The 23,102-nt window shown below is 44.8% G+C and overlaps 1 protein-coding gene across 2 annotated transcripts; it reads left to right on the top strand.

Annotated features, from left to right (window-relative positions):
- PRPF18 (pre-mRNA processing factor 18) lies at positions 1-22,477 on the top strand. 2 transcript variants are annotated; one of them, XM_083366342.1, is made up of 11 exons: positions 1-128; positions 3,165-3,242; positions 3,358-3,384; positions 6,845-6,949; positions 8,178-8,291; positions 9,605-9,751; positions 11,207-11,275; positions 13,630-13,770; positions 18,633-18,704; positions 20,798-20,953; positions 21,096-22,477. In XM_083366342.1, the coding sequence occupies exons 1-11, from the start codon at positions 63-65 to the stop codon at positions 21,174-21,176; spliced, it is 1,056 nt and encodes a 351-aa protein (XP_083222468.1). In that variant the 5' UTR covers positions 1-62; the 3' UTR covers positions 21,177-22,477. The 2 variants fall into 2 exon arrangements, with proteins under 2 accessions (XP_083222468.1, XP_083222467.1); XM_083366341.1 differs by lacking the exon at positions 3,358-3,384.
- Positions 22,478-23,102: the final 625 nt, after the last annotated feature.

Below are 23,102 nucleotides of genomic sequence, written 5' to 3'. Positions count from 1 at the left end.
GGGACTTCCGGTCGAGCCGGAAACGGCCGGTGGGCTGTTTATTTCCCCGCAGGGGAGGCGAGATGGACGTTCTCAAGGCGGAGATCGAGCGGAAGCGGAAGCTTTTGGAGGAGAAGGAGCTGCTGGCGGTGAGGGCAAAGGAGCAGGCCAGCGATGGCCTACCTCGCAGGGCTGTTGTTGGGAGATCGCCTTCGGGAGCCCTGGCAAGAGGAAATTTGGATTATTTAGAGCGAGAGATGGCATTAGAAGGGGAAAGAACCCGATTGTCACCCTTCTGGCTTCCCTTTCGGGCTGCATGGAACCCGGGGGAGCCGTCCTCTCCCAGCCCGGCCTACCTTACAGGGCTGTTGTTATGGGAAGATCGCCTTAAGAGGCCCTTGGAAGAGGAAATTCGGATTGTTTAGAGCGAGAATGCGTATCAAAGTGGGGGTACCGCTTGTTCCCCCTCCCTGCTTCCCTTTTAGGGTGCATGGAGCCCGGGGGAACCGGCCTGTCCCAACCTGGCCTGCCTCGCAGGGCTGTTTTGAGGGAGACAACCCTGGACGGAAGAGGCTGGAGTCAGAAAAAATGTGGCTTGTAGAGGAAATAAACCAATGTTTAGGGGGTTATTTAACGTATGGCGTAGCAAACAATGCTAATTATTTTGTTACCGTCAGATCCTCCCATGCTATGTAGCACATTGGGCAGCAACCAGTGCTAATATGAGCCCTGGTGGAGCAGTGGGCTAATGCCTCCTTAAGTAACACCAGCTGCCTGCAATTAGTGCAGGTTCGAGTCCCACCAGGCTCAAGGTTGACTCAGCCTTCCAAACTTCCGAGGTAGGTAAAATGAGGACCCAGATTGTTGGGGGCAATAAGCTGACTTTGTAATAATGCCGCTTGGGGGTGTGTGTGAAAGCCCTAACAAGCAGGCATATACATAGAATGAAGGCTACTGCTAAGCTTGTAAGCCGCCCTGAGTCTTCGGAGAAGGGCGGGATATAAATGTAATAAAAATAAAAAAAATATACAAAGTATATTAATCTTTTGCCTTGATTGAGAAAACACCGTAAGATACGAGTGTTAAAAAGATCTACCTTCAGATACCAGAGTCTAGGCCAGCTAACCATCGAAGCCCAGCATTGTTTATCTGAAGAAAGAAAAAAACCAGAATCTCATTCAAGAAGCCCTCAAAGAACAAATGAAGCCACAAGCTAGCCCAACTGGTTCTGGCCTAGCAGAAGGTCCAAATCCAGCAATCTGATGGTGTTTCCTAGTTGGGTCATGAGACGTCTGCAATGGAATAACCAAGCTCAGAGAGCACCAAGGACACCACACTCCTCTTCCTCCTCCTCCTCCTTTTCTCCTCCTCCTCCATTCCACAAACCCCACTGTCTCCTGGCATTGGTGATGTTACCTAGTTGGGTCATGAAACGTCTGCAAGAAAACAACCAAGCTCAGAGAGTACCAAGAAGAGCATCATCATCATCATCATCATCATCATCATCATCATCATCATCATAATAATAATAATATCCTCTTCCTCCCCCCTGCAAACCTCATTCCCTTCAAGCACTGATGATTTTACTTAGTACTATTGATCAGTACTGATGATGTTATCTAGTTGGTTCATGAAACGTCTGCAGGAAAACAAGCAAGCTCAGAGAGTACCAAGAAGAGGAGAATAATAATAATAATAAATAATAAATAATAATAATAATAATAATAATAATAATAATAATAATAATAATAATAATAATATCCTCTTCCTCCCCCCTGCAAACCTCATTCCCTTCAAGCACTGATGATTTTACTTAGTACTATTGATCAGTACTGATGATGTTATCTAGTTGGTTCATGAAACGTCTGCAGGAAAACAAGCAAGCTCAGAGAGTACCAAGAAGAGGAGAATAATAATAATAAATAAATAATAATAATAATAATAATAATGATAATAATATCCTCTTCCTCCCCCTCCTCCCCCCTGCAAACCTCATTCCCTTCAAGCACTGATGATTTTACTTAGTACTATTGATCAGTACTGATGATGTTATCTAGTTGGGTCATGAAACGTCTGCAGGAAAACAAGCAAGCTCAGAGAGCATTAAAAACCCCACAGTCCTCCTGTCTGCACACTCCACACTCTTCTAAAATTGAAGATGTTACCTAGTCAGGTAATGAAAGGTGTGCAAGAAAACAAGCTCAGAGAACACCAAGGACCCCACAGTTCAAATCTTTGAGCATACTCCTCTCCTAGCACTGATGATATTCCCTAGTTGGGTCATGAAACATCTGCAAGAAAACTACCAAGCTCAGAGAACACCAAGGACTCCTCGTTTATACTCTCAAGCTTCCTTTTTCCGTTATGTATTCAAGATGGACAGTATTTAATATTTATTTGTTATGTATATGTAGGGGGGTGGGTCTATACATAGGTTGTATATAGTATGTTTAGGTGTGCGTCATGTATGTGACTGAGAGCGGGTAACTAAATTTCATTTTTGATGTGTGCTTTTGTGCCCACAGTAAAAAAAATGACAATAAAGGTTATCTTATTTAATCAAATATTCTCTTTTATTGGTAAATCCAGCCTGTTTTGATAAGGGATTGCTGGGTGTAGGTCAGAAATTTGTACGGGGAGATTGGATATTTGTAGCTTAGGGTTAACATGCCGTCTTTGGTGCTCTCTGATTTTGATAGTTTTCCTGCAGACGTTTCATTATCAAACTAGTAAGAGCAAACCTCCCCCTCTAGCACTGATGATGTTACCTAATTGGGTCATGAAATGTCTGCAAGAAAACAACCAAGCTCAGAGAGCATCAAGGACCCCACAGGAATGGGTATTGTTTGAAAATGTGCCATCCCTGTTTAAAAAAACTCTCACATGTTTCTCCCAGAAGCAGATTGCAACCTAGCCTTCACCACATTTTATACTGCAACACCTATAAAATTACTTTTGGTTCAACAAAACGGTTCCTAATAGAGTATTTCTTATTTCTTATTCTTATTTTGGGATAGAATGGTTGCATGTGAACATCTAAAATGTTACAGCTCACTTTACATGCATTGCGTAGGTGGGAAGGGGTTATTGATCACTCTGTGTTTAAAACATGCGTTGCTGGAAAAAAAAATCGAAGGAAAAAAATGCAAGATTTTGCTTAACACGATGTGATTTCTCTCTTTCAGGGAAATAAGAAATATTTCAAGCGCAGCGAACTAGCAAAAAAGGACGAAGAGGCATATTTCCAAAGATGCGGTTACAAGGTATTGGCTTCCTATTCAAGTCAGTGTCGCCGTCTAGTTATGCAGATTCTCTTTGGTCCTGTATTAAAATATATTAATCCCAGTTATTTCTCTCATTCTGTCACCTGCACTTTAGCCAGTAAGTGAGACGCCACCGAGAGAGGTACGAGTTCCCAAGCTAAGTTTGCAATACAGGAAGAGCCATGCATGGATATGCAGCTATTTTGAGTTTTTATTTTTACTTTGGCTTCCTGTATCCAGGGCATGAAGCTGCTTGAGAATGAAGCTGCTCTTACTTCCTTTGTGTTGTGCCCACCAGGCATGCAGAGTGGACCTGATTTAAGCAGTCCTGCTCCTGAGCCAAGATCACAAGCTGTTAAAATTGCTGGCTTGATTTATTTTGCCTGTCAAACCCAGCCTCGTGTCGATCGGTATTTCCTTGGCTCGAAAGAAACAGTTTTACAGAGGGAATGGAAGAATAGCTTGTGTCTATTATTCTTGTGTTTGTGGAGATTCTCAGTCCTCCAGGTCACGGTTGTCCCAAAGGTGCTTTTCCCAAAAGGCAACTGGATTTTCTTGATTTTTTTTTCTCCCCCTTCAAAAACATTTTGTTCCTCATCCAAGAAGCTTCTTCAGTTCAATGATTGGATGAAAAGCGAAACGTTTTCAAAGGCAGCCTTTTGGAAGAAGCGCCTTTGGGACTATAATAGCTTGTATTTGATCAGCTAGGGGTAAATACGGTAGTAATAATGCAGGATACTTCAAAACAAATAGATAATCTAAGAGAGGTTTTTCCCCCTCCTTTTCTTACCTTAATCTGAGCAAAAGCGATTTTGGCTGGCTTAGTTTAGCAATTTGCATTATGGAAGGGAAAGAAACCGACAGGTTCATTTCTCAGGAAGTAGAAGAAGGAACGTGGAGAGAATTCAGTCTCCAGTTATCCTGACCAAACCTGTGGCACAGATTTCACCCTTGAGTCAAGCGGCAACCGAATCTGTTACGTATTTCGGATTTTAGGAAGCTTCAGTCTTAAAATAGTCTGGTTTTCACACTTACTTTTACTGATGAAATTGTACACTGCCCCGAGTGATGAGAGGGCAACTCTTGAGGAAATGGGTGGTTACGAAACAAAATCAACAGCAAACAAATAAATGAATAAAATAAAATTGATTTCAAAAATGCAGGTAGAAAGGTGGAATCGGATTCAAGTTGGATGGGATCCGATGGCTGGAAATTCCTAGGGGAAAAGAAGATATTACTGGCTGAAATATGACATGCATAGTCACAAACGATTTCCATGCAAATGAGAACTAGCCAGATATATTTTAAACATCAGTCTGCCCAGTAAGCTTTGAGATGGTACCTAAAAGTGATCTGAGCAGGCTGGAGAGCAGTTAATCCAAAACCAGTAACTTGTAAAAGTAGCAAGAGGAAGGAGAAGATCCAGAATGAGCTAAGATCGATGTCGCAACATTTTAAAGGATTTCCTCAGCTAAGAAACCATCGTCGACAAAAAGGTTACCCAGCAAGGAATATTTTTCTTCTGAGGGAAGATGATCAGAGAAGGATGCTATTTGTTATATTTAGGAACAGAGAAATAGCTAATAGGAAAGATCTGGTTTTAGTGGTCAGATAACTGATCACCTTCAAACTTGGACCTTTTATGACTTGTGGACTTCAACTCCCAGAATTCCTCAGCCAGGCACGCTGGCCGAGGAATTCTAGGAGTTGAAGTGCACAAGACATAAAAGGGCCAAGTTTGAAGATCCCTTGGAGTTCAGTTTGGAAAAAAGTTAGGCCAGCTAGGCTAACAGTGTAGACAAAACCAGTGTCCTAAGGAAATGTTCTAATGAAACATATTTTTTTGAGATGTTCCAGCTCATCTGAACGATGCAGAGTGCTTCACGCGTACACCTTTGTTACCTAGCGCACAAATACCTGACCATATTATACCATCATAGATGCTTTTTGCTCTGCTTACACCGGCTTAGCTTATAAATGTCTGGTTGGCTTACAAAATTTGAAAACCATGCTTTTTGTGTTTTTGTGAACACCCATTGCTTGCAGCGAAGTCCAGCTGATGGAAGGATTTGCAACTCCCCCCCCCCCCATCTTGGGCCGTTTTCATAACCGTTTTCATAACCTTCTTCCTGTTTCAGAGGTGAATGTGTTATGTTTGTGACATACTTACACAACATAGGACATTATTTTGTACCCTGAAGATCTCTTTGCCTTTTGGAAGTTTTGAAATGGCCTTGGATTCACTCCGTTGGACGGAAATGATGGCTGCTGTTGTACCAGCTTGTGTTAGCCTAACTGTATAAACCAGGGGTCTTCAAACTTGGCCCTTTTATGACTTGTGGACTTCCTCAGCCAGCGGGCCTGGCTGAGGAATTCTGGGAGTTGAAGTCACAAGTCATAAAAGGGCCAAGTTTGAAGGACCCCCCCCCCCGGTATAAACACGCTAAATATTTTCTCCAATGGTTTAGAGTTGAGAAGGGTTTTTTGTGTTGTGTTACTTGCATCCAGAGAGTTCTCGACTTACAACCATTCCTTTAGTGACCATTTGAAGTTACAACAGTACTGAGAAAAGTGACTTACGACTGTTTGACCCATTTAAGACCATTGCAGCGTCTCCCTGGTCCCGTGGTCAAAATTCGGACGCTTGGCAACCAACTCATATTTATGACGGTTGCAGCATCCCGGGGTGGTGGTGTCGTCACATGATCCCCTTTTGCAAATGTCTGACAAGCAAAGTCAATGAGGAAAGCCAGATTCACTTAACAACCGCAGTGATTCACTTAACAACTGTGGCAAGAAAGGTCGTAAAATGGGGCAAAAGTTCCTTAGCAATTTTGGGCTCAGTCATGGTTGTAAGTTGAGGACTGCCTGTATTTTGATTTTTTTTTTAAAAAAGCAACAGGAATGGACCCAGTTGATAGGCAATCTCTTTCTCCTCCTCTGCTTGCGTTCTTTTCCTCCCTTTCTCCTTTAATTAAGCTGTAGATTGTGGTTATGTTTGGACTAGCCAGCTTTGTTGGTGCAAAGCAAGAATCGAGAGTGCTTCCTGAATTATGTGACAGAGGTGGATCTCCTTATGTTCTCTAACGTGACAGGTGTAAATCATGTACATTTTGAAAGTTCCTGGTTACTTAACTGTGAAAGCATCGGCTCTCAAATCTTAACCGGTTCCCTTTACAAAAATATTTACTTTTATTTTTATTTTTTGGTATTCCACGTTCTTCGTGAAGCTGGTCCAGAAGTGTTTACCTTCTAACTCAGGGGTCTTCAAACTTGGCCCTTTGATGACTTGTGGACTTCAACTCCCAGAATTCGCTGGCTGAGGAATCCTGGGAGTTGAAGTCCACGAGTCACCAAAGGGCCAAGTTTGAAGACTCCTGTTCTAACTGGATGGAGTTTTTGCGTCATTTGTACTACCTGACTCAGCCTGGAACAGTGATGCAATCCTAAAAACAAAAGAAGTCCTAACTCAGTAATTTTATTGGGCGTTCTAGAGGAAGTTCTGCTTCTCTGCCGGCTGCTCATTGGTAGATGTGGGATATCCATGTTCTGTGTTCCTATTTAAAGCTGTGGGTGATATTGTACTCCTCAACACTATTTAGGTCAATGATGAGGGAGGACAGGACGAAAACCCGGCGTCTTCCAATCCGGTGCTGGAGCTGGAGTTGGCAGAGGAGAAGTTGCCCATGACTCTTTCTAGACAAGAGGTAAAGCCAAAGGATTTTTTTACCTGCTCAGATTTTGGCCACCGTCACGTCGTAGTTGGTATGGGTCACTCATCACCCTGGGGACTGTTGTCCTGGCCATCCTGTACTCTCAGAGGGGATGGAGAGTTTTGAGAGCACCCCAAGTTGCTAATCTTGTGTCATTGGGACAACGCTTCCTAGGTCAGCAGGCAGATGAAGCAGTAGGCTGGAAACGCCCCAATTTTATCTTATTAAGATTGCATGGATGCGCCAGAGGTGACAAATTCCACATTAAGCATGTGGCTCTCTCTCTCTCTCTTTCTTTCTTTCTCTCTCTCTATATCTGTCTGTCTGTCATCTATCTCTATATCATATCTATCTATCTACATTTCTCTACATCTCTATATCTCTATATCTATCTATCTATCATCTATCTATCTATCTACATCTATCTCTATGTCATCTCTATCTCTCTGTCTGTCTTTGTCTATCAATCTACATCTATCTACTTACCTACCCATCTTTCTTTCTTTCTTTCTTTCTTTCTTTCTTTCTTTCTTTCTTTCTTTCTTTCTTTCTTTCTTTCTTCTTTCTTTATCTATCTATCTATCTATCTATCTATCTATCTATCTATCTATCTATCTATCTATCTATCTATTATCTCTCTCTGTGTCTATCAATCTACATCTATCTACTTACCTACCCATCTTCCTTCTTTCTCTTTTTTCTTTATCTATCTATCTATCTATCTGTCTGTCTGTCTGTCTGTCTGTCTATCTATCTCTCTGTCTCTGTGTCTATCAATCTACATCTATCTACTAACCTTCCTTCCTTCCTTCCTTCCTTCCTTCCTTCCTTCTTTCCTTCCTTCCTTCCTTCCTTCCTCTTTCTTTCTTTCTTTCTTTCTTTCTTTCTTTCTTTCTTTCTTTTTCTTTCTTTCTTTATCTATCTATCATCTATCTATGTATCTATCTCTATCTATCTGCCTCTTCTATTCTATTCTGTCATCCATCTCTCTCTCTCTCTCTCTCTCTCTCTCTCTCTCATCTATCTGTCAATCATCTATCTATATCATCCATCCATGTTTGAGATGAAACCTCTCCTGAGTTAAATCCCCCAATTGTGATGTTTCTTCAATGCCTTTCATGTCCCTTAGTATAGAGCGCTAAATGGAGTCCCTTCCTTCCACAAACTTACAGATCAGCGTTTCCCAGTTGATATATCAGAGCATTTTGCTGACTCTTTTCAGGTCATTAGGAGACTGAGAGAAAGAGGGGAGCCCGTCAGGCTGTTCGGCGAAACAGATTATGATGCCTTTCAGCGATTGCGAAAAATAGAAATTCTGGCCCCGGAAGTGAACAAGGTAAGGTAGATTAAATGCTGAAATAATTTATACAGGAGCCCTATAGACGACTGCTTGTTTCTTCTCTCCAGGGCTTTAAAGAAATAGTATTAAATAAATTATAGAAATAGTATTAAATAAATAAATAAATAAATAAATAAATAAATAAATAAATAAATAAATAAATAAAGGATCTGTCAGCATATTACCACAAGACTTGATTTTATTTGTCATATATTTTTGCTTCCCTGGTGGAACACAGCACGCCTTTTCTCTTGCTCGTGAACTGGTTGGCACAAAGTCTTTAAGAACCAAGTTCATAGAGATTCAGCTGGGACTTGTTTATTTGGAATTTGAACGGAGTCGTCATGAGTATGTGGATTATTTGAAAGAAAAGCTTAATGGAAGCTTTTCGTCCCTTGCTTCTGCGTATTGGCTTTACAGTTTAGGTGGAGATTTTAAAAACGGAATGAACGTGTTAAGTTGTGGCTTCTGGTTTGACACCACAAAGGTTTAGGCGTGAAAACCTGGGGGCCAGTTTGTGTTTCTGTCAGATTTACGTGAGGGACTTTAGATACAGGAGCACCGCAGTTATGCAGATTGTGAGGTGACAGATCCTATAAATTGTGTATTTTACGCCATCCTGCCACCGATCTTGGGTAGCTCCAGGATTTGGGCTGAAGGTAAAGACCTGTCCTCAACCTACGACCACAGCTGAGCCCAAAATTTCTGTTGCTCTGTTTTACGACCTGCCTGGCCACAGTCGCTGAGTGAATCACGGCAGTTGATAAGTTAGTGACCTGGTTGTTAAGTGAATCGGGCCTTCCCGATTTGCTTGTCAGAAGGTCGCAAAAGGGGATCGTGTGACCTCGGGACGCTGTGACCGTCATAAATATGAGTCAGTTGCCAAGCGCCAGAATATTGATCACGTAACCCTGGGGATGCCGCAACGGTCATAAGTGTGAAAAACGGTCATAAGTCACTTTTTTCAACGCCGTTGTAATTTCGCACGGTCACTAAACAAACTGTTGTAAGTTGAGGACTGCCTCTGTACAACCAAACAGTATCAGCTTGACGATCTAGTCCAGGGGTTGGCAACCTTGGCTCTTTTATGCCTCGTGGACTTCAACTCCCAGAATTCCTGAGCCAGCCATGCTGAAGGGAAAGGGAGAGGTTTCTATGCTGAGCCAAGCTGGCTCAGAAATTCTGGGAGTTGAAGTCCACGAGGCATAAAAGAGCCAAGGTTGCCTACCCCTGGACTAGTCTGAATTTTGTGTAGCTCTTCCAATTCATTTGACGTGTTCCTTAAATAGTTCCCCCCTTTTTTTTTGTAGGGGTTGAGAAATGACCTGAAGGCTGCTTTGGATAAGATTGATCAGCAATATCTGAACGAGATCGTAGGTGGGCAGGAACAAGGCGAGGATGACGCACAGAATGACCTCAAAGTCCACGAAGAAAACACGACCATTGAAGAATTAGAGGTACCGGGTGACATTTTGGCCGGGGATAATGCCTATTCGCATGGATAAGTTGGACCAAGCAAAAGAGAACAAGGCAAACTATGCCTTTGTAGGAATTTCTGTTGCTGTTGCTTTGGCAAGGTGTGCCTTGTTTGGTTGGGATTCAGTCCAAAGGGGCAACTGTCCTCTTCCAGTTATCTCTTCATCAGCAAAGCATGTCAAGAATTTAATGCACTCTTCATTTCAACAGAGTCTTGAACTTTTTGAAGATTTCAAGATAGAGGAAGCTTTTATTCACGGCTCACCTCTGGGAAAGCTTTGCTACTTTTGTGAGGAAATGGTCGTCAATATATCCCAAAAGAATTCTCGGGTTTGTGGAATAGAATGCAAAATATCAGAGCTGGAAGGGACCTTGGAGGTCTTCTAATTCAACCCCCTGCCCAGGCAGGAGACCCTATACCAGGTGTAGGGAACCTTGGCTCTTTTATGACTTGTGGACTTCAATACCCAGAATTCCAGAACCAGCCATGCTGACTCAGGAATTCTGGGAGTTGAAGTCCACAAGTCATAAAAGAGCCAAGGTTGCCTACCCCTGCCCTATACCATTCTGGCTGTCCAATCTTTTCTTAAAAACCTCCAGCACCCACAATTTCTGGAGGCAAGCCATTCCGCTGCTTATTTGTTCTCACTGTTCGGAAATTTCTCTTTAATTCTAGGTTGAATCTCTCTCTAATGATCTTCCAACTGTTACTTCTCTTGCCCTTGGGGGCTTTGAAAAATAGGTTGTCCTCTTCTTCCCTGTGACAGCCAAGAATATCACAGCTATCATGTCACCCTTTCTCTTCATTAGACTAGAGCAGGGGTAGGCAACCTTGGCTCTTTTATGACTCGTGGACTTCAACTCCCAGAATTCCTGAACCAGCATGGCTCAGCTTGGAAACCTCTCTCTTTTCCCTCAGCATGGCTGGCTCAGGAATTCTGGGAGTTGAAGTCCACAAGTCATAAAGCGGCTTAAGCCTAGGCCAGGGGTAGGCAACCTTGGCTCCTTTATGACTCGTGGACTGCAACTCCCAAAATTCCTGAGCCAGCATGGCTCAGCTTGGAAACCTCTCCCTTTCCCCTCAGCATGGCTGGCTCAGGAATTCTGGGAGTTGAAGTCCATGAGTCATAAAAGAGCCAAGGTTGCCTAGCCCTGGACTAGAGATACCCAGTTTCTGCAGCCATTCATCATGGTTTAGCCTCCAATCCTCTAATCATCTTCGGTGTTCTCATACTGTCCTGTATAAAATTTGGGGGAAAAAAGTTCCACCTTTTTTAAGTAATGCCAGAGCTGAAGCGTGTTTTCTCCAGACCCAGAGCATCCTTGTTTGCATTGACTCTCATCCCTAAAATATCATGTTCTTGAGTTTTGTACATTTGCATCGTGGTCTGCTGTTGGAAATAAATCTGAATTTGTTTTCTCTCTTTCTGTCTCAGGCGTTGGGAGAGTCCTTAGGTCAAGGCGACGACCATAAAGATATGGACATCATCACTAAATTCTTGAAGGTAAAAAGCCATACAAGACATCCCTCAAAATGGCAAACTTGCTGATCAGCTGCGAGAGTCTTGATTTTATATCTCTGTGATTTTTAGGGTTAAGAACTTGACATTATAGTTTGGACTAGGCCAGGGGTAGGCAACCTTGGCCCTTTTGTGACTCGTAGACTTCAACTCCCAGAACTCCCGAGCCAGCCACGCTGAGGGGAAAGGGAGAGGTTTCCAAGCTGAGCTGTGCTGGCTCAGGAATTCTGGGAATTGAAGGCCACGAGTCATAAAAGAGCCAAGGTTACCTACCGCTGACCTAGGCCTAGGCCACTTTATGACTTGTGGACTTCAACTCCCAGAATTCCTGAGCCAGCCATGCTGAGGAGAAATGGAGAGGTTTCCAAGCTGAGCCATGCTGGCTCAGGAATTCTGGGAGTTGAAGTCCACGAGTCATAAAAGCCAAGGTTGCCTACCCCTGGCCTAGGTATTTCAAGTGGGATGAACATTCCTACTTGCTGGTAGGAGTTTAAGGAAAGTAGTCAAATCACGGGGCTACTTAAAGCACTATCTTCAGTTCTTTCAAACTTCAGGTTCCTCTGACTTCCAGAAAGTTCTGCTGTTTGTGTTGGGAGGTTTCTGAAAGAGGTCTGTTTTTTTACTCTGGAAACCCTTCTAACTTTTCCCCATACCATGGACTCTCCTTCTTTATACTACTGTTTTGTATAACTATTACGAATCATTTTGAGGGGGTCTTCACAATGAAATGTGGTATGCAAACGTTTTTCCTGGAATTTAGTTTGGACATCAATTACATTTTATAGCCTCTGCTGATATGAGGAATTTTCCTAGCCGGCTTTGTTAAAAATGTACAGGCCAAACAGGTACAGGTAGTCCTCGACTTAGCGTCCACAATTGAACCAAACGTTTTGGTCGCTATGCGAGACATTTGTTAAATGAGTTTTGCCCCTTTTCACAACCTGCCTTGCCACAGTTGTTAAGTTAATAACACGGTTGTTAAGTGAATCTGGCTTCCCCATTGACTTTGCTTATCTGAAGGTCAGAAAAAGGGGATTCCGTGACTCTGGGACATGGGGACTGTTATAAATACGAGTCAATTTCCAAGCATCCGAATTTTAATCAGGTGACCCTGGGGATGGTGCCACGATCATAAATGTGATAAACGGTCATAAGCTGCTTTTTTCAGTGCCGTCGTAACTTCGATCAGTCACTAAACGAATGGTTGTAAGTCAAGGGCTACCTGTATTCTCAAAACATATGGGCTCTTTTTTAAAAATTATATTTTATTAACTTTTTACAATCACAATCCTTAGTGGTTAGCAAACAGTGTGATGTCCGGGTTCATATATCTAAAAACAATAATAATTTCTATAATTAATATGTTAGTCAATGATATATTTCCTTGATCTTCTTTTCTTCCAATACTCTTCTCCTTTTGTCTGCATTAGCCCACTGCTCCACCAAGTGCCTTGGTGGAGCAGTGGGCTAATGCCTTCTTAAGTAACACCAGCTGCCTGCAATTAGTGCAGGTTCGAGTCCCACCAGGCTCAAGGTTGACTCAGCCTTCCATCCTTCCGAGGTAGGTAAAATGAGGACCCAGATTGTTGGGGGCAATTAAGCTGACTTTGTAATAATGCCGCTTGGGGGGTGTATGAAAGCCCTAATAGGCAGGCATATACATAGAATGAAGGCTACTGCTAAGCTTGTAAGCTGCCCTGAGTCTTCGGAGAAGGGCGGGATATAAATGGAATTAAAATAAAAAATAAAAAAAAATAAACTTAATATAATTCTTAATACTTTCAATACATACAAGGTTCAATACATACATTTTTCTAGTGTTTGTACAACTAACAATAACATCAGCATACATCTTTTTAAAATCAGCTTATATTTCAGTTGTATTTATAAAAGTCATCTTATTAAGTCGTCATGCGTCCCGTTGTCAAGGTTCTTACTTAAGCTTAATTTCCCCGCTGTGTTCAAACCGCTTTTTTAAAATCAATCATAGTTTTCTCAAAATTAATGACCTTTAAATGTCCAAAGGTTCACATAACACCGTCCCAATATTTTTACATTTCATATATTGTAAAAAGGTGTTATACCACTTACATATCTCATCCCTCTTAACTGTAGGGATGTGAGTTCTAATGTACCGTCCTAGCTGATCGTTCCCCAGCCCAGGTGCTTTTCAGAAGGCTAGACTTCAAACTCTCAGGACTATCCAGTTAGCTTGCAGGCTGCTGAGGACGATGGGAGTTGAAATCCACACCTCTAGAGGCGCTGTCGGCCTGCAGATTAAGTCTACCGAGACTTAATGTTGAAAAGTGGCTTAACCAGGTTTTTGCACCTGTCTCCAGTTTCTTCTTGGAGTTTGGGCGAAGGAGCTGAACGGGAGAGAAGATTATGTGAAACGGGGCGTCCAGGGAAAGCTGAACAGCGCCACCCAGAAGCAGACGGAGTCCTACCTTAGACCTCTCTTCAGAAAACTCCGCAAAAGGGTAAACAGGCCTGCAAGGTTTCTCCCCCCCCACCCCCCACCCCCCCCACCCCCCCACCCCCCCACCCCGCTTCCTTTGGCCTTCTTTTCTTTTTTCCCCACCGCTGCATTTTTATTTTATTTTTTTGAAATCCAAAGGGTTGGGCGAGAAAGCTCCAATTTTTATTTTGACTTTTTTATTTCAAAGTTTGAACTTCAGCGCTGAGCCCCCCGGGAGCTGTCTTAAAGCTGCAAATTCAAATTCCTCCTGAGAAAAGAATGCAAAAATCTGGGTGGCTTTTTTTAAAAAAAACAACAAAAAAAAAACCAGGGTTCAAATTGTGTTTCAGCACCTTTGGCCTTCTTTTCTAACTGCATCACATCGACAATATTCCCCCCCCTTTGTAATATAGTAGGGCTCTCAATCAGACAGCTGGATACACAGACACAGACACACAGACACACACACACACAGACACACACACACACACATATCTCATGCGGGCTCACGAAATAAAATGGTTCCCGGCAGTGCTTTTTTTGTAAAAGAAAAAGGTGCCGGAACTCACACATGTCATACAACCCTCCTTGCCTACCCTACAAGGTTCCATCCAAAAAAGGTGCCGGAACGGCGTTCTGAGCGTTCTATGAGGAAAAAAAGCCCTGGTTCCCGGAGTGTTTTGTGTCCCGCCGGGTGGATACGGCACCTCCAATTGGCCTGTTGTTTTTTTTCCTCAGTCGCCACCCTTGAATTTTGTCGGAGCAGGCGGTCCTCGACTTAACGACCGCCATTGAGCCCCAAATTTCTGGGGCTCAGTGAAATACTTGTCAGGGGAGTTTTGCCCCATTTTGCAACCTTCCTAGCCGCGATTCTTCAGTGAATCCCCACAGTTGTTAAGTTAGCAACACGGTTGTTAGGCGAATCTGGCTTCCCCTCCGTTGACTTTGCTTCTCAGAAGGTCGTAAAAAAAGGGAATCAACATGAGCCCGGGACGCCGCGACCGTCATAAATGTGAGTCAGTTGCCAATCGTCTGAATTTTGATCACGTGACCCCGGGACGCCGCGACCGTCATAAATGTGAGTCAGTTGCCAATCGTCTGAATTTTGATCACGTGACCCCGGGACGCCGCGACCGTCATAAATGTGAGTCAGTTGCCAATCGTCTGAATTTTGATCACGTGACCCCGGGACGCCGCGACCGTCATAAATGTGAGTCAGTTGCCATGCGTCTGAATTTTGATCACGTGACCCCGGGACGCCGCGACCGTCATAAATGTGAGTCAGTTGCCATGCGTCTGAATTTTGATCACGTGACCCCGGGATGCCGCGACCGTCATAAATGTGAGTCAGTTGCCAATCGTCTGAATTTTGATCACGTGACCCCGGGACGCCGCGACCGTCATAAATGTGAGTCAGTTGCCAATCGTCTGAATTTTGATCACGTGACCCCGGGACGCCGCGACCATCATAAATGTGAGTCAGTTGCCATGCATCTGAATTTTGATCACGTGACCCCGGGACGCCGCAACCGTCATAAATGTGAGTCAGTTGCCATGCGTCTGAATTTTGATCACGTGACCCCGGGACGCCGCGACCATCATAAATGTGAGTCAGTTGCCATGCGTCTGAATTTTGATCACGTGACCCCGGGACGCCGCGACCATCATAAATGTGAGTCAGTTGCCATGCGTCTGAATTTTGATCACGTGACCCCGGGACGCCGCGACCGTCATAAATGTGAGTCAGTTGCCAATCGTCTGAATTTTGATCACGTGACCCCGGGACGCCGCGACCGTCATAAATGTGAGTCAGTTGCCAATCGTCTGAATTTTGATCACGTGACCCCGGGACGCCGCGACCGTCATAAATGTGAGTCAGTTGCCAATCGTCTGAATTTTGATCACGTGACCCCGGGACGCCGCGACCGTCATAAATGTGAGTCAGTTGCCATGCGTCTGAATTTTGATCACGTGACCCCGGGACGCCGCGACCGTCATAAATGTGAGTCAGTTGCCATGCGTCTGAATTTTGATCACGTGACCCCGGGACGCCGCGACCGTCATAAATGTGAGTCAGTTGCCAATCGTCTGAATTTTGATCACGTGACCCCGGGACGCCGCGACCGTCATAAATGTGAGTCAGTTGCCAATCGTCTGAATTTTGATCACGTGACCCCGGGACGCCGCGACCGTCATAAATGTGAGTCAGTTGCCAATCGTCTGAATTTTGATCACGTGACCCCGGGACGCCGCGACCGTCATAAATGTGAGTCAGTTGCCATGCGTCTGAATTTTGATCACGTGACCCCGGGACGCCGCGACCGTCATAAATGTGAGTCAGTTGCCATGCGTCTGAATTTTGATCACGTGACCCCGGGACGCCGCGACCGTCATAAATGTGAGTCAGTTGCCATGCGTCTGAATTTTGATCACGTGACCCCGGGACGCCGCGACCGTCATAAATGTGAGTCAGTTGCCATGCGTCTGAATTTTGATCACGTGACCCCGGGACGCCGCGACCGTCATAAATGTGAGTCAGTTGCCATGCGTCTGAATTTTGATCACGTGACCCCGGGACGCCGCGACCGTCATAAATGTGAGTCAGTTGCCAATCGTCTGAATTTTGATCACGTGACCCCGGGACGCCGCGACCGTCATAAATGTGAGTCAGTTGCCATGCGTCTGAATTTTGATCACGTGACCCCGGGACGCCGCGACCGTCATAAATGTGAGTCAGTTGCCATGCGTCTGAATTTTGATCACGTGACCCCGGGACGCCGCAACCGTCATAAATGTGAATCAGTTGCCATGCGTCTGAATTTTGATCACGTGACCCCGGGACGCCGCGACCGTCATAAATGTGAGTCAGTTGCCATGCGTCTGAATTTTGATCACGTGACCCCGGGACGCCGCGACCGTCATAAATGTGAGTCAGTTGCCAATCGTCTGAATTTTGATCACGTGACCCCGGGACGCCGCGACCGTCATAAATGTGAGTCAGTTGCCAATCGTCTGAATTTTGATCACGTGACCCCGGGACGCCGCGACCGTCATAAATGTGAGTCAGTTGCCAATCGTCTGAATTTTGATCACGTGACCCCGGGACGCCGCGACCGTCATAAATGTGAGTCAGTTGCCATGCGTCTGAATTTTGATCACGTGACCCCGGGACGCCGCGACCGTCATAAATGTGAGTCAGTTGCCATGCGTCTGAATTTTGATCACGTGACCCCGGGACGCCGCGACCGTCATAAATGTGAGTCAGTTGCCATGCGTCTGAATTTTGATCACGTGACCCCGGGACGCCGCGACCGTCATAAATGTGAGTCAGTTGCCATGCGTCTGAATTTTGATCACGTGACCCCGGGACGCCGCGACCGTCATAAATGTGAGTCAGTTGCCATGCGTCTGAATTTTGATCACGTGACCCCGGGACGCCGCGACCGTCATAAATGTGAGTCAGTTGCCATGCGTCTGAATTTTGATCACGTGACCCCGGGACGCCGCGACCGTCATAAATGTGAGTCAGTTGCCATGCGTCTGAATTTTGATCACGTGACCCCGGGACGCCGCGACCGTCATAAATGTGAGTCAGTTGCCATGCGTCTGAATTTTGATCACGTGACCCCGGGACGCCGCGACCGTCATAAATGTGAGTCAGTTGCCATGCGTCTGAATTTTGATCACGTGACCCCGGGACGCCGCGACCGTCATAAATGTGAGTCAGTTGCCATGCGTCTGAATTTTGATCACGTGACCCCGGGACGCCGCGATCGTCATAAATGTGAGTCAGTTGCCATGCGTCTGAATTTTGATCACGTGACCCCGGGACGCCGCGACCGTCATAAATGTGAGTCAGTTGCCATGCGTCTGAATTTTGATCACGTGACCCCGGGACGCCGCGACCGTCATAAATGTGAGTCAGTTGCCATGCGTCTGAATTTTGATCACGTGACCCCGGGACGCCGCGACCGTCATAAATGTGAGTCAGTTGCCATGCGTCTGAATTTTGATCACGTGACCCCGGGACGCCGCGACCGTCATAAATGTGAGTCAGTTGCCATGCGTCTGAATTTTGATCACGTGACCCCGGGACGCCGCGACCGTCATAAATGTGAGTCAGTTGCCATGCGTCTGAATTTTGATCACGTGACCCCGGGACGCCGCGACCGTCATAAATGTGAGTCAGTTGCCATGCGTCTGAATTTTGATCACGTGACCCCGGGACGCCGCGACCGTCATAAATGTGAGTCAGTTGCCATGCGTCTGAATTTTGATCACGTGACCCCGGGACGCCGCGACCGTCATAAATGTGAGTCAGTTGCCATGCGTCTGAATTTTGATCACGTGACCCCGGGACGCCGCGACCGTCATAAATGTGAGTCAGTTGCCATGCGTCTGAATTTTGATCACGTGACCCCGGGACGCCGCGACCGTCATAAATGTGAGTCAGTTGCCATGCGTCTGAATTTTGATCACGTGACCCCGGGATGCCGCGACCGTCATAAATGTGAGTCAGTTGCCATGCGTCTGAATTTTGATCACGTGAACACGAGGAGGCTGCAGTGGTTTATAAGTTATGAAAAATGGGTCACATTCCACTTTTTTTTATGTGCTGTGGTAACTTTTGCTCACTAAGTGAACTGCTGTAAGTCGAGAAATACATACAAGGAGGGGTTTCCCCCCCTCAAATGTAAGCGTTAATCCTTATTCTTCCCTGCTTAAAATAAACATTCCTAGCTGCGACTGCCATCAATCATACCTTTAATTTGGTTTCTTTTTCCTTGTTTGGAGGAAAGCGTTGCCCTGGTAATTCGAAATACCTGCCTTACTGCCGTATGTTCCTTCGCCTCACCCCCGTGTCTGATCTTCATATCTTTTTAGAATATTCCTGCAGACATCAAGGAATCCATCACAGATATCATCAAGTTCATGTTGCAGAGGGAATACGTGAAGGTACTGCCCAATTGTTAAAAAGTCTCATGACGTTTGAAATCCGGAGCTTCTTTGGATTAAGACGTCGAAAGTTTAAATCTTCAGAGCCCCTGAAGGCAGGAGAAGAAGCAACGGATGGAAACTAGTCAAGGAGAGAAGCAACCTAGAACTAAGGAGAAATTTCCTGACAATTAGAACAATTAACCAGTGGAACAACCTGCCTCCAGAAGCAATGAATGCTCCAACACTGGAAGTCTTTAAGAAGAGACTGGAGAGCCATTTGTCTGAAACGGTATAGGTTCTCCTGCCTGAGCAGGGGGTTGGACTAGATGACCTCCAAGGTCCCTTCCAACTTTATTATTATTATTACTTGTCAGAACAACGATATTTATATTAACAGAATAACAGACCTCAGAGGTCTTCTAGTCCAACCCCCCTGCTCAGGCAGGAAACCCTATACCCGTGTTGGCGAACCTATGGCACAGGTGGCACGCAGAGCCCTCTGTGGGCACGCACACCGTCGCCCCAGTCCTAGGCCTTCAGCTGGGTTTTATAAAACCTTTTTGCTTTAGGCCTCCACTGCCATGTGCAAAAAAAAAAAAAAGGTTCAATCAATCAATTTCAACTTCTCATGGGAAAAGCAAAAGATCTCGCAAAGTTGGAATTGATTAATTGAACTTTTTAGTCCCACCCAGTCTGGCGTTACCACCGCAGCCACACCCACCCAGTGGGCCACACCCACCCAACGGGCCACGCCCACCCAACTGGCCACACCCACCTGGCACCCGATGATACATAAGTGAGTTTTGGATTGTAGTTTGGGCACTCGGCCTGTAAAAGGTTCGCCATCACTGCCCTATACCATTTCAGACAAATGATTGTACGACTTCTTCTTAAAAGCCCCCCGGTGTCAAACCAACCACAAGTTCAGGAGGCAGGCCGTTTTAATTACATTAAACAAATATTTATTTAAACAGTATAAATTAAACAATATAAGTATTATTTGTACTGTTTGCTTACTTGGGAAATATAAGTTTAGCACAGGGGCAGAGAAGTCTTCAGAGTCTGGAATTGTCCAAATGTTTATGAAGAGTAGAATTTCAAAATTGCTGTTGTTTGACAGAATAACAAGAGCTGGAAGGGACCTTGGAGGTCTTCTAGTCCAACCCCTGCTGAAGCAGGAGACCCTATGGCTGTCCAGTCTCTTCTTAAAGGCCTCCAGTGTCGGAGCACCCACAACTTCAGAAGGCAACTCGTTCCACTGATTAATTACATTAAACTAAAATTTACAGTATTTAAACAATATAAATTAAGCAATATAAACACTACTTATATTGTTTGCTTACTTAGAAAATGTAAGTTTGGAAGGGTGGGGGAAAAAGATCTTCAGAGTTTAGGATTGTCCCATCTGTTTATGAAGAGTAGAATTTCAAAATTGCTGTTGCTTGACAGAATAACAGAGCTGGAAGGGACCCTGGAGGTCTTCTAGTCCAGCCCTCTGCTCAAGCAGGAACCTATGCTTGGCAAATGGTTGTCCAGTCTCTTCTTAAAAACCTCCAGTGATGGAGGGAGGGAGGGAGGAAGGAAGGAAGGAAGGAAGGAAGGAAGGAAGGAAGGAAGGAAGGAAAAAAGAACAGAATAACAGAGTTGGGAGGGACCTTGGAGGTCTTCTAGTCCAACCCCCTGCTGAAGCAGGAAACCCTATGCCATTTCAGACAAATGGCTATCAAATATCTTCTAATTGCCTCCAGTGATGGAGAAAGGAGGGAGGGAGGAAGGAAGGAAGGAGGGAAGGAAGGAAGGAAGGAAAGGAAGGGATCTTGGAGGTCTTCAAGTCCAGCCCTCGGCTCAAGCAGGAAACCCTGCTTGGCAAATGGCTGTCCAGTCTCTTCTTAAAAACCTCCAGTGATGGAGGGAGGGAGGGAGGAAAGAAGGAAGGAAAAAAGAATAGCAGAACAACAGAATAACAGAGCTGGACGGGACTTTCGAGGTCTTCTAGTCCAAGCAGGAAAGCTCAAGCAGGAAACCCTATCTCATTTCGGACAAATGATTACCCGGTCTCTTCTTAAAAACCTTCAGTGTCTTTCTTGATACTGACTGGGCTGTTTCTGCAGGCCAACGACGCCTATCTCCAGATGGCTATTGGCAATGCTCCCTGGCCAATTGGCGTCACTATGGTTGGCATTCATGCCCGTACCGGTCGAGAGAAGATCTTCTCCAAGCACGTGGCCCATGTTTTGAACGACGAGACTCAGAGGAAATACATCCAGGTAAGAGGAACAGAATTGGGGATGTGTCCTTCAGAAACTTCATTCCTATCTCAGCATTTCCACACAGAAGCCATGTGAACGTCTTGGCCCCCCCCCCAGGATTATGACACCCCCCCTTCCTTGTTTGCACCCATCTCCGCAGGGTTTGAAGAGGCTCATGACCATTTGCCAGAAGCACTTCCCCACTGACCCATCCAAATGTGTGGAGTACAATGCATTGTGACCACGCCAGAACCTGTTTTTTGCTCTTGGGGGACCCAGGCAAGATGGACGTGGGACAATCTTTGTGAGAAATTTGCCTCTGAAGCCTGGAAGAAACTGCTGAGATCAGCGTTGTTCAATTTGGGCCACTTGAACAAGACTGACTTACGTTCTACCCAAGCTGTCACATTGGCTTAAGCTTCTGTAAAATTGTATATATCTTCTTTTTTTTTGTATAGTTTTTAAAGGAAACTTGTCTCTAAGAAAATCTTCTAGGGAGTCACGTTCAGAGAAGTGGTGTGCAGAAACACATGTCAATGGCAGAGGATTACGTGATGCCGGTGAACAAATAGACTTGGAGAGATTATTTTTGTTCCTAAACCCAAAGCTACGGGTAAGAACGCCCAAAGGAGTGAAGATTTGTAAACGTGCACGAAGATGGAGTCGCTTCCCCTTCACTTCCAAATTCACGTCTGTTTAAAACAAATCAGATTGGTCGAAGGCTGGTTTTTGATCCTTTCCTGTTGGGATGTGCTCCGGTTCTGGGTTCCGATCTAAAACACGCCACCTCCATTTTTCTTCTCTATTGTTTTCCTGCTGATCAGCTGCTCATTTTGTATAGTGGTCCATGAAACCTGGATGCTGACTTAATACGAACCTCAAATATTGTCCTGATAGTTTATTATAGCACTCTTGATCCTTTTTTGTTGTTGTCAATCTTCTGGGATTTTTAAAATAGATATTATGGTTACAGGCAATAATAATTAGATTATTAGGTCAGCCGGTTCATTAAAGGTAGCTTTTAATATCCCGCTCCTCAAGAACCGACAAATTAGTATTTGCTCTGCGTTTCTTAATTTATAACGTACTTTCCCACCTATTGCTTCTGGAGAACTTATTTCTGTGACACTGAAGTCTGAAAAAAATAAAGGTGCAAATATTTTGGAAGCTAACTGAAGCACAGGGTGCAATTTTACTAACTTAAAGTGCAGCAATTAAATTTGATTGTTAGCGAGGAATCCCCTCACCTGGAATATTTTGTTTTAATACAGTATTTTTGTTAAACAGGGATGAGAAAGCTTATAACTATTTGTAGACCCGCCATGTAAAAGGGAAGAGAATTTATCCTTTTCTCTTTTTCTTTCCAGACTGGTTTCTATATGTTTAATGTTTATTTGATACTTGGATCACTTTCTCTCTCTTTTTTTTTGTACACCAATTTTTTTTCTTTTTCGTTGTTAGTGCTGGATATATGGATTTTTTTTCCTGCTTCATGTTTTATTTTTTTATGACAAAACAAAATAAAAAGTGCCACAAGCTGGATCGGTTGAAGTGCTGGAATAAGATTGGGAAGACCGGGTTGAGGGTTTGCCTGGAGTAGAACGAACAGGGCATTTTGGATTCTGCTATATATTTGCATCCTTTAAGACAGGGGTGTCAAACTCAATTTCATTGAGGGCCACATCAGCATTGCGGTTGCCCTCAGGGGGGCGGGTGGGTATGGCCAGGGTGGGCGTGGCCTACTGGGTGGGCGTGGCTAGAGTGCATATGGCCTAGTGGGTGGGCATGGCCAGCTCTACATCATTCGCATCAAGGGTGCCTATGGGGTCCTGGGCAGGAGTGGGACAGATCTGAGGGTCTCTGGCAGAAGAAGGGTCTCTGGGCCAGGGCCAAGGCAGTGAGGGCCTTTCCCTCACTGTTTCCAGGATGGCTTCGTGGGCCGCATGAAACCACTTGGCGGGCCGGATCCGGCCCCCGGGCCTTGTGTTTGACATGTCTGCTTTAAGTTCATTGTCCACGTATAGGGGAAATAATTTTGCAAAAAGGAATTCTAAAGCTGCCTGAAATGGCAAAGGAGAGGAAGTATGTATTTGTTGCTACGAGCGAGCGGCAGCAGCATGCGTTGGCCATGGGATTGGATCGATGCTGGTTAGTTCTTAAGGCGCGA

The sequence above is a fragment of the Vipera ursinii genome (genome assembly GCF_947247035.1).
Source record: "Vipera ursinii genome assembly, chromosome: 6".
NCBI lineage: Eukaryota > Metazoa > Chordata > Lepidosauria > Squamata > Viperidae > Vipera > Vipera ursinii.
This window is presented reverse-complemented; position numbering and strand designations above follow the sequence as displayed.

Bases quoted from the DNA above. Each gene is read 5' to 3' on its own strand.
- PRPF18 (XM_083366342.1), top strand. From the start codon at position 63: ATGGACGTTCTCAAGGCGGAGATCGAGCGGAAGCGGAAGCTTTTGGAG. The intron at 129-3,164 runs GTGAGGGCAAAG...TCTCTCTTTCAG, and splicing joins AGGAGAAGGAGCTGCTGGCG to GGAAATAAGAAATATTTCAA. The intron at 6,950-8,177 runs GTAAAGCCAAAG...GACTCTTTTCAG, and splicing joins TGACTCTTTCTAGACAAGAG to GTCATTAGGAGACTGAGAGA.